General features: G+C 34.9%; 1 protein-coding gene across 3 annotated transcripts in view; it reads left to right on the forward strand.

Annotated features, from left to right (window-relative positions):
• The window catches only part of LOC121726749 (synaptotagmin-7), a 393458-nt gene that overhangs the window by 117103 nt on the left and 264254 nt on the right, over nt 1-12101 (forward strand). The window contains exon 1 of one of the 3 annotated variants that reach the window (XM_042114229.1): nt 10153-10387. The exons of the other annotated variants lie outside the window; for them this stretch is intronic. Coding sequence (XP_041970163.1) covers nt 10374-10387 — 14 coding nt within the window. The 5' untranslated portion in view covers nt 10153-10373. Of the gene's footprint in view, nt 1-10152; nt 10388-12101 lie in introns of those variants that run through there. 3 annotated transcript variants of the gene reach the window in all.

A 12101-nucleotide genomic window follows, 5' to 3' on the forward strand; every position in this document is an offset into this window, starting at 1 on the left:
CTGATCCCCACGCCGCGGTATTTGTGGATGACCTTTTGCGGGAAGGGTCAGTAACAAGAAAAATAAACTTATATCTTCATAATATCGCGCCTTCGTGTAGTAATATTATAGTTTATTAGGGTTCGTAGCCAAAGGGTAAAAACGGGACCCTATTACTGAAACTTCGATGTCTGTCCGTCTGTCTGTACGTCCGTCTGTCTGTCTGTCTGTCTCCAGGCTGTAACTCAATAACAGCTAGACTTCTGAAATTTTCACAGATTATGTATTTCAATTGCTGCTATAACAATAAATAAACCACGTTTTAGTAACGCAGACGTCAAACCACCATTTTAAGACTATACTTTTTAATTTTTTACCTTCTGTCTTTGTATTTTCTTTTTTCTTTTCAAAGTTAAAGACAACAACACGTAAGTATATTATAATATTGAAATGTATGTATTTTGTAATTTGTTGTATTTAGTTTTTGTCACTAATATTATATGTTTTTTTTTTCTGTATACATATTGTGTTTAGTTTAGTAGCGTTGTGAAGCCACTCATTGGCCTCTGCAGAAGCTTGCAAGTGCTTGCTTGCTTGCTGCGTTTGCTGAGCTGGGACCAATTTATTGGCGTCACACAGCATTATAGTAAATTATATTAATATTATAGTCGAACTGTACCACGAACTAAACAAAATAAAATTTATATTCATTAATTTATATCCCATACAACAAACGTAATTTTTTTGATCTTTTTGGCTCGCAATTAATAATGGCAACAGCTAGGCACTTGAAATTTTCACAATGTCCTTAATTTTATCTGAAGTCTAGTAATTAAATTAAGGGGACTCTCATACAAAAACACAAATCGACTATTTTTCCTCTCATCATACGGAACCCTTCGTGCGCGAGTCCGACTCGTACTTGGCCGATTTTTGTTTTTATTTACCCAGAACATGTGTTAATACTCAAAGAATACAAAATGTGTTAATACTCAAAGTGTAGACATATATCTTTTATATCAATATTATGATATTTTGGTAATAATATGGCAATACAGTTGAAATACGTGGCACATATACGAGGACGTTCATTAAATCTGGTCAGACGTAAGTCAATAATAACACAAGCCTATGAAAACAAGTCCAAATGTGAAATATGGGGTCATGTTTGTTTTACCAATATTAATTTATCATATCAGGAGACAATGCACAAGTTATACTGAATAATGTTTTCATTACGTGTGAATAGAAATCAATACCATTTTTTACAATTTTTTACGGCGAACCATTGAGACGACGAAGTTTGTTAGCTGCTTCACTTTAGATGAATATTTCATGGCCGTATGGAAGTTTTATATTTTATTGTGATCAGGAAACTTCGGGTGAGCTATTGGCAAGACGCCAACTTCTCGTTATTATTTAACTAAACAGTCAATGAAGTAAAATCCAATTTTAATTATATATTTTAGCTTTGAAAAACTTTAATTTCATTTTTTATAAAAGTTACTAAAATATGGATAGACAAATAAAATAGACATTAATAATATTATCTATCCATACTAATACAACAAATGCGAAAGTATGTCTGTCTGTCTGTTATCTTTTCGCCCCTAAGCCCCTGAACCGATTTTGCTGAAATTTGGTTACTTATAGATATACTTTTACGATACTTTTTATTTAGAGTTCTGTCCGGGAAAGGACATAGGATACTTTTTATTACGGAAAAATGTACGGATACCACGGGATAAATCGCGCAACGGAGCTAACTCCATTATGGCTGTAGACATTTGTACAAAAGCGCAATTATATTTTATCCTGAATGAAGCCTTAACCGCTGATCATAAAAAAGGGTGGCATACGAAAAGAACATATTTTTTCGAAATCCGACTTCCAAGGGGGTGAAAATATATATTAATATTTTCAAAAGTAATTTTGTACCTCTTTAACAAAACCAAAAACACTTGCTTAAGGCTTAACATTGTTATTTATTAAAATCCGAGCGTTTTAGCTGAAGAATAGCGGTCTTAACTATTACCTGGTAAATAATGCCAGGCTTGAGCCTCGAGCCAGGAGTTTTGTTGATGTTCGAGCTTACCGCCTCAGTACACTCGCCGATACGAGCAATAAATGTTACGTAGTTCCATAGACATAGATCAAGATAGATACCGCATGTATATGTACTTCCCGTGCCATATCGCGTATCTAAACATCAATGCTCGTCATTCGTAAATTTGGTCGTCTTGATCTATGTATGTGCTTAGTTTACCCGATTTTTTTTTTTATGAAAGAAGGGGGCAAACGAGCAAACGACGACGGAAGTTGCTTCCGTCGCCCATGGATACTCGCAGCATCAGAAGAGCTGCAGGTGCGTTGCCGGCCTTTTAAGAGGGAATAGGGTAATAGGAGAGGGTAGGGATGGGAAGGGAAAGGAATAGGGGAGGATAGGAAAGGGAATTGGGCCTCCGGTAAACTCACTCACTCAGCGAAACACAGCGCAAGCGCTGTTTCACGCCGGTTTGCTGTGAGAGCGTGGTATTTCTCCGGTCGAGCCGGCCCATTCGTGCCGAAGCATGGCTCTCCCACGTATAAAAGATTCAAAGATTCCGAGATTCCAATCCTTATGTATATATATATATATATATGAATTGCTCGTTTAAAGATATAAGATACATACTAACATTATAAATGGAAAAGTGTATTTGTCTGTCTATTACCTTTTCACGCCTAAACCGATTTTGCTGGAATTTAGTATGGTGACACTGGAAAAATGTACGATTCCCGCGCGATGAACGGAGTTGTTGATAAACGAAGTGCTGTGTTATGTATTTGTATATTTATATTCATGTTCTTCATACCCACGCGTTTAATAGTCCCCACCACCCATACGTAATACCCACCCATAATACCCACCTACGCAGAGTTGGTCACCGGTGGGCCTCAAAATAAAATTTATCTTGGATGATCTCTTTGAGCTTCACATATATATTGAAATGTATTTTAATCTCTAATCCGATTTTAAGTTAACGATACTTTTACTCGTGATTCGTATACAAGTAGGCAGGTTGAAGCTAAATAGAAAATATATTGCTAAACTAGATGACCCGGTGAACTTCCCTCCAGACATATATTATTAATATTTATCTCCCCTGGATTTCTACAAATATTTCGAGAGTAAAATTAGCCAAACTGAATCAGCCGTTCTCAAGTTTTAGCGAGACTAACAAAATTAAAAAAAAATCATTTTTTAAAATATAAATAGATATATTATGTAAGGGTCAATTCAGACCGAGGCGAGGCACGGCGCGGCATATATTTGTATGGATTTGACAGATTTCAACACAAACGCGTGAGACGTCTTGCGAATCTGTCAAATCCATATAAATTTAGAAATGCATCTACGCGTCACGTTGCGGTTTGAATCAATCCTTAGTGTTAGCTGACATAAGACATCCCTAATTCCGAACAGGTTGGCAGGTTCAGAAACAAAGTTCCTACAAATGGATAAGTTTAGACTTGTTTTGCAAAGTCACCTTCAACTTTTGAACAAGTTTAGTGAAGCAGGAGCTTACGAAGTGTATTCGCTGTTTGTCAAATAAACAAAAAAGCCGGTAGGATCCAGTAAAAACCAGATTAAACTAGCCAAGAAACAAACCACGGTTGCATTTTGTTTTTGTACAAACTTTATCACAAAAGATTGTGGCTTAGAGTCAACGAACTATGAATTTTGAAATACTTTAAAGATTAAATTATGAAAAAACTAAACGCTGGTAAGAAAAAATGAAAGTTACTATTTTTATAATATTTTACAAGACTTTATTTTCGTAATATTTTATTATCTCTGTACCTACTCATAAACTATCATAAAACAAAAAAGACTACTGTTTTATTTTCTCACATTTTTATTATACCTGGAGTACCAGGTACGCGGTAACTCTAAATAGTATTATATAACGCTTCTCATGAAACGTTATTGCGAAATTCGCTACAATAAAAATGTGAGAAATTCATAAACACGAATAAAACAGGCATTAAAAATATTTCCAAGCACGTAGTTTTGAATCTTTCAATACGAATGGGAAAATGTGAATGCATTTTGTGAAATAATGAGCAAATGTTGTGAGGAATCGGAAATCTGCAGTCGAACAACATTGTCCGCGAGTGCTGAGTAGCGCTGAAAAATGCTAGGATTTGCTCTAACGAAGTCACGCGCCGCAACGTGCTCTGATAACAAGCTGTATAAATGTATATAGCTTAACTATACGACATTGCTCAATTTGATCTTGAATGATCTGATGGTCCAAAGTCAAAGTCGTATAGATGATTATTAAAATCAAGTGAACAAGTTTTCGTTTAGAATACTTATGTCTTGTGTCTTCTTATGAAAACGAATTACATATAGTGTCAAAATTAAGTAACGTTCTTCAAAGCTTATTATATAATACTAGCTGTCCCGGCAAACGTTGTTTTGCCATATAAAGTATTTCGCCCATATTATTTTATTGAAGTGACTAAATTAGTATGGCACCATGGCAACGTCCATCGCTATCTCGTCGCACAAACAATGGCCGCCGTCAGTCTCGAGTTGCAATAATTTACTATTATTTATTCAACAAATGCTCTTATCAATATAAAAAGTAGCCAGTAGCTGATTCTCAGACCTACTGAATATGCATATAAAATTTGGTAAAAATCAGTAAAGCCGTTTCAGAGGAGTACGGTAACTAACATCGTGAGTCGTGACACGAGAATTTTATATATATAAGATATACTGCTTATGTAAAATCTCGATTGAAAATCATCTCATTGTATGAGTGATAAAACGTGAACTCGCACATAATAGTATAGTTACGACGCTTATCGAACATACCCACGCAATACGCACGTGCTTAGAAAGCCATTACATAATTTTGCAATAAGGGTTTTCGTTATTTCATTTGCCAACAGATAGCCGTAGGGTTATATAGCCGTAGTTATATAGCCGTAGGGTCTATCGTGTCAATTGTCATGTCAAACAGCTGTCATAAATCTGTTTGACACGACATTGACACGAAAGACCCTACTAGTCCTATTACAACACATAAAGTTAATATACCTAGCGGAATAGAGAAACAAAGACCTGAGCAAGAGAGATGTCACTATTTATACGTGGGAGAGCCATGCTTCAGCACGAATGAGCCGGCTCGACCGGAGAGATACCACGTTCTCACAGAAAACCGGCGTGAAACAGCGCTAGTGCTGTGTTTCGCCGAGTAAGTGAGTTTACCGTAGGCCCAATCCCCTACTTTATTCCCTTCCCTACCCTCCCCTAATTCCTTCCCATCCCTACCCTCCCCTATTACCCTATTCCCTCTTAAAAGGCCGTCAACGCACGGCAGTGCCCATGGGCGACGGAAGTTGCTTACCATCAGGTGACCCGTTTGCTCGTTTGCCCCCTTATTTCATAAAAAAAACAGTAACACTGCGTGGTAAAAAGAGACGTGTCATACATGACAGCAGCACTCCTTTTTGACGTCCAGTCGGCACGTGCCGCACGTTGACAATTTAATCTCATAGAAATCATGTTCAATCAAGCTTGTGTAAGTGTATACGTACACATATTTTTACAGTCAGATGAAACCAATTTCGGTTTCGTTTGACAGCTCGAGATTGTTGCTCTATTCCGCTAGGTATATTACTATTACAGTAGGTTGAATCTGGGACAAGGAATGTTTTTTGTCCTGGGAAAATGTGCAGTTGCCCACACAATATACTTTTCTGATTTGCGCGTAAACGATTCAATCGATGTACGGGAACAACTATTAAAACTAAAGCCCACGCGGACGAAGTCGCGGGCAACAGCTAGTAATTCCTAACTTGTCTAAAGTAATATTTTAGTCCATAATAATTGTTGTCAAGGTGTGTCGGGGGACCGCTAATGTAGATTTCACATAACATTATAGTTTAAGGATCAGTTCACAGCGAACCGAATGGAGATAATCAGCAAATTTGCGGTAAGTTGTAGTTTACTTGGCGGTCCCCCGACATACTGTGACAAAATTATTATGGACTAAAATATTACTTTACACAAGTAAGGAATTATTTGAACTTAAAGGCAGTAAATATTATTTCTTGAATTTCTTAAAGATTTGATTTTTTCATATTTTTTGTGTAGGTAAATAGTTAATTCTCATTCTATATCTTCTTCTTACATATAAAAATGGATTTCCAAATGTGTTAGTCGCGCTAAAACTCGAAAACAGCTAAACGGATTGGGCTGATTTTAGTCTTAAAATATTCGTAGAAGTCCAGGGAAGGTTTTAAAGTGACACGAAGTTCACGGTACAGCTGATAAAAAATAAAAATGAATTTCAAGTGTGTTAGTCGCTTTGAAACACGAAAACGGCTGAACGGATTAGGCTGATTTTAGTCTTAAAATATTCGTAGAAGTCCAGGTAGGGTTTTCAAGTGACACGAAGTTCACCGGGACAACTAGTATTCTATATAAAACATTCCTGCAGCTGTACTTCTATTATGAGTCGGGAAGTAGATTAAAAGCAGCAGGGCAATCGCGCTAAATTTTTTCAACTGAAGCGCAAATGAAACTCGGACGTTGATAGACTTTTGGTACGATTCGGTATCGCGCTAACGTTTTGACAGCTAGTTGAGACGTTACTGAACCTCAGCCCAAACGCAAACGCTGTCAAAACAAAAAGTTGATACAATGCTACTACTACTCGAACGTTTCTGAAACGTTTCTTATTTTGGTGTGTTAAATTGACAAAAATCGATGGAAAAATATAACACAAGCTATAATCAAATTATAATATAAGCTTATGTTTTACTTCAAAGCTGTAAAATAACACTACGGACTATTTGAGTTTGTTAAAAAGTGAATTGAATTTTGACATTATTTCTTTACGTAAGTAAATGTTTTCCGCGCCACAAAAACTTTTGTCACAAGTCACAACTCACAAGTCACTATTCAACACTTAAAGTATGGCGTTTGTAAAATATAGTAAAATAAAATTATGAATTCACCTACGTAAATTAAAAACTCCAAGTAACATTCATTATTCCTTATCTACCTACTACGTACCAAAACATTAAACAACTTCACTCGTGTCATATTCATCCATATGTAATTGACCAATTAACGCATCGGAAAAAATTTGTTCATATTTAAGCCAATCAAAATTAAATCAGAAGGGCGCTGATTGGTCCGCTGCAATGTCTGTCTAAAGGTCAAACGATGTGCTTCGTTCGAGTTCCATCTAAGGTTGAGTTACGGTTGGAACGTTAGCACGATACTGAAATTTGTTCAGACGCAGCGGAACCAAACCGTAACTGAACCACAACCAAAGCAAATGTGAACCTGAATTGAAACGTTTAAAAATAACGCGATTGCCCTGCTGGACTGAAAATTCTGCCGAAAGCTAGTGGCGTCTGGCATCATACTACTTTACATACTACAAAATTCGCTAAATAGTGGAAATAATCGACATTATAATGGGAACAACACCCTAGAGTCATTTTACCACCCACAAGTCACAACACATTAATACTCAAGAACAATAATTATAATTGCCTAATATTGCATCCGGCCCTTTGAAAACCACTGTCTAATGAAATATAGCCTCAAGACTGGCTATATTTTAGTCGGACGAGAGTTAAGCCCAGTGTGAAAATATGTATGAAAAATAATAAGATGCAAAAATAAATATACTAAAATAATCGTAGCTCAGCTCCGATACGAGTATAACTTAGAATAATTTTTATTATTAATATATGTTTCTCTAATGTAGTGCTACAAAATAGTTATGGTCTTATCCCTGGCCGCTGGAAAAAAATGACGCCACAGGTCCATACAAAGTTACCCAATGCCCTTTAATTAATGTTAGCACTATTTGTGATAAAAACTTCTCGCTTTGGAAAGTTGCGAACTATGCGGCGCAATCTAGTTTCTTGCTAATGGCAAAATTCGGTAGTTAAATGAAATGAGGAAATTATAGTTTACAGCAATTTATACTATTCATACGGATATTATAAATGGGAAAGTGTGTCTGTTTGTCTGTTACATACTCATGCATAATCTAATGAACCGATTTGACAAAATGTTATTTGGGAATATTTTGAGTTTCGGTAAGGACATAGGACTTTTTATCCCGAAAAAATGTACGGTTCCCGCGCGATATTGAATTTTGGCGCAACAGAGTTGCGAGCGTCATTGTAATATTATAAAGGAAAAAGTTTGTGATAGGAAAATCCTCATGTAGTAACTATTAAACGGGATATTTTAATAAAATTAGCACGAGGAGAAATACCACGGGCTCACAGAATGTCGGCGTGAAACAGCGCTTGCGCTGCGTTTCGCCGAGTGAGTGAGTTTACCGGAGGCACAATCCCCTACTCTTTTCCCTTCCCTACCCTCTCCCATTTCCTTCCCTACCCTCCCATATTCCCTTCCCTACCCTCCCCTATTATCCTATTCCCTCTTAAAAGGCCGGCAACGCACCTGCAGCTCTTCTGATGCTGCGAGTGTCCATGGGTGACGGAAGTTGCTTTCCATCAGGTGACCCGTTTGCTCGTTTGCCCCTTTATTTCATTAAAAAAAATAAAAAATACGACAGTAGTTTTGGCTCGTGAGTGAATCTAGATAAATGCATATTATGCTACTTACCATCTCGGAAAAGTGTAGTATTCCCGTGGGATATTGCAGTGTATTGTATATTTGTAGAGTATTTTATTTCTTTAACTAAATTTTATTCTAAACATTTTTGTATTCTCATAAAAAATAACTGAAAAGTATTTAATATTTAATATTGAACTGAGTACAGCTTTATAATAGGAGTTGGATTTTAAAAATATGAATAATTTCATTCAACAGCAGTTGCTCCTGCGCTTTATAGTTATTAGTGTAATGGAAATTGCACTTAATAGCTTTCGTAATAGAGTTCATAAACAATAACATTGTCCAGTCGCTAGAAAATGAGAACCTAGCAAGCGAAATTGAGTCATAACTTAATTTTCTTTAGATTAAAATTGTAATAAATGCTATTTGCGGAAAACTGGTAGGACGATTTTGTTTACAACTTTTTATTTAAACACGTAAATACGGTATTTAAAGGTAAAAATAAAAATTAAGAAATATATATATATATATATATATATATATATATATATATATATATATATATATATATATATATATATATATATATATATATATATATATATATTTTTTTTATGAAATAAGGGGGCAAACGAGCAAACGGGTCACCTGATGGAAAGCAACTTCCGTCGCCCATGGACACTCGCAGCTTCAGAAGAGCTGCAGGTGCGTTGCCGGCCTTTTAAGAGGGAATAGGGTAATAGGGGAGGGTAGGGATGGGAAGGGAAGGGAATAGGGGAGGGTAGGGAAGGGAATAGGGTAGGGGATTGGGCCTCCGGTAAAAATTTTTTTCGTTACCTTTGTTCCAAACGTTTTTAATTAATAAAGTCTTATCAACATTAAATTAATCACCATACGCTTAGAATCTGCAATTTAAAAAAGCAAATTAAAATTATTATAAAGAAAATGAGAGGAACTGCGGGGCTAAAATGGTCACATTTAGCAATTCCTCTCAATCAATTCAGCAAATGAATTGTCAAAACTGTCAAATTGACAAATGTCAAATCAATACAAAAATACAGAAATGAATTGCAAGCAGAGTTGCATTTTGCGATTTTAGAAAAATGAATCATATTATGATTCATATCATGATTCTTCAAAGCGACCATTTTAGCCCCGCTGTTCATTAAAAAGTCATTTGTGCAATTTATGTCACATTATTCTTTAATCTTTTGAATACTGGAAGTTAGAACCCTTTTATAATGTTTTCTTTCATTTTATGGCTTTATCTTAAAAATTTAAACAGCAAGAACGACTTTAAATTACTAGTACCAACGGGAACATCATTTCTACGCTATTCTGCAACACTCGACGTATAATCAACTGAGAATTAGACCCTAGGTACTAAACATAGAGTCCATATTCCTATGCCACGCGTCCTCTACCGGTATAAAACAAGAAACCGCCAAACGAAATACAGCTTTAGCGGAACTCAAATAGGAGCTATAGTCAAATGTATTTCTTTTAGGGAGATGTGGAACCAGAATCGGCAAACATCAGTCTTTTCACGAAATCGGGACGCTAAACTTGTTTTCCTACATCCATGTGCTATTTTCAAAATAAATAGTTATACTTTGATCGTCAGAATATACTGTAATTACATTATTAACTCAAACTACATAGCATCAAACTGTATGTCTGTTTTTTTTTTTCATAACTTTGACGCGCCGGCTCACAGACGTTGCAAACTAAGTTGATACTAAGTAACAGTGGTATAAAAATGTTTTGAATGTGATTGTGTATAAAGATGAGTCTCAGAAGGTATGCTTTTTAGACATTATGTAATACTAAGATAATAGATAAGCCAATGAGGTTCACAAAGCCTTTCTGTTGTTGATAGTTGTGTAAACTGTTTTAAATAGTCAACAAACTACCTTTCTAGAAAATAGAAAACAAATTGTACAGATAGAACACAACGATCAAGAAACACGAGAAATCACTAAAATAAGATCAGAGGAACTAGAGATGATATGTTCTATCCCCCAGGGAAGTGTGATAGGTTGTGTTCTATATTTGCTCTACATAAACGATTTACCTAAAATCTTAAATAGCCAAATAGCTCTTCCGGTATTCTCAAACTCAACAGATGACATATTGCAAAAAATATTAAAAGATGTAACAGACTGGCTTCGAGATCACAACTTGGAAATTAAATTTAAAAAAACAAAAACTACAGAATTCAGATCATATAAAAAACCACCAATAAAAATAAATACAACGTTTGAGAACACTAATTTAGACACAGTAAACACATTTAACCTGCTCGGCATTAACATCGACGCTCATTTAAATTGGAAAACACATATTCAAACCATCAAATCAAAATTATCAAAATTCACATACGCACTTTTTCATCTTAAATGCAGCACAGACATACAAACCTCCCTCACAGCATACTATGCTTATGCATACTCCTGGCTGCGATACGGGATCATACTGTGGAGAACAGCGTAAAATGTGTAAGAATAATAGCACAAATAAAAAATAGAGACAGCTGCAGGCCATATTTTATTAAATACAAATTACTTACACTTACATCCATTTACATACTAGATATTAGCTTATTTGTTTTCAAAAATTTCGATTACTTTACTAAAGTTAAAGATACACATGACATTAACACACGACACAAAAACAGACTACATTTACCATACTCGAGAATTAAAATGCTAAACGAAAGCCCATACTACATGTCAGTTAAAATATTTAATCACCTCCCAGATTCAATTAGAAATGAAACAAAAATTTTATCATTCACGAGAAAATTAAAATCTAACTGAAAAATGTTTCTACTCGCTAGAAGAATTCTTTTCAAAAGATTAAGGTGTAAAGAATAATAATAAATTCATAAAATATATTACTTTCATTCATGTATAATAATAATTAAGAAACGAATAATACATAATATTATAATTTATGTTACATAAGTAGTTAAGAAATTACAATACAAAATATTTGTTAAATACTATTTTATAAGCAACCGCCTGTATAAGGTGCTGAGTTTGTATACTGTATACTATACTTGGATGCTAATAAAGTCTTTGAATCTTTGAATCTTTGAAACCATTAATATGAACAAAGAAACTTCTCTTTAGAACTAGCGGTGTTATTTAACTTGTTTAGTTTGTGTCATACGTTTAGTTTTGTAGTTTTCTATGGGTTTTTTGAAGTTGCGGGAAAATACTTATGTGAATCACCAGTACGTACATCAAACTCATTTATAAAGATAACAGTTACAATTATTGGGGATAAAATTTTGTCATAATAATGTTAGGAAAGAATTTTTTTGCTAAAAGTTTTAGCAACAAAGTGCTAATGTTAAATTAAAAAAAAAAAAAACAATCCCCGATTAAAACTTTAATGTCAAGTGTCAGAATTCAATCAGAATATTGCACAGACTTATTTACATACTACATTATAAGTTTATGGAATATTGAACCAATTCATGAAATAGATGAATCCAAATTTTCCAACA

This window comes from Aricia agestis, chromosome 5, assembly GCF_905147365.1.
Source record: "Aricia agestis chromosome 5, ilAriAges1.1, whole genome shotgun sequence".
In the NCBI taxonomy this organism is placed as follows: Eukaryota; Metazoa; Arthropoda; class Insecta; order Lepidoptera; family Lycaenidae; genus Aricia; species Aricia agestis.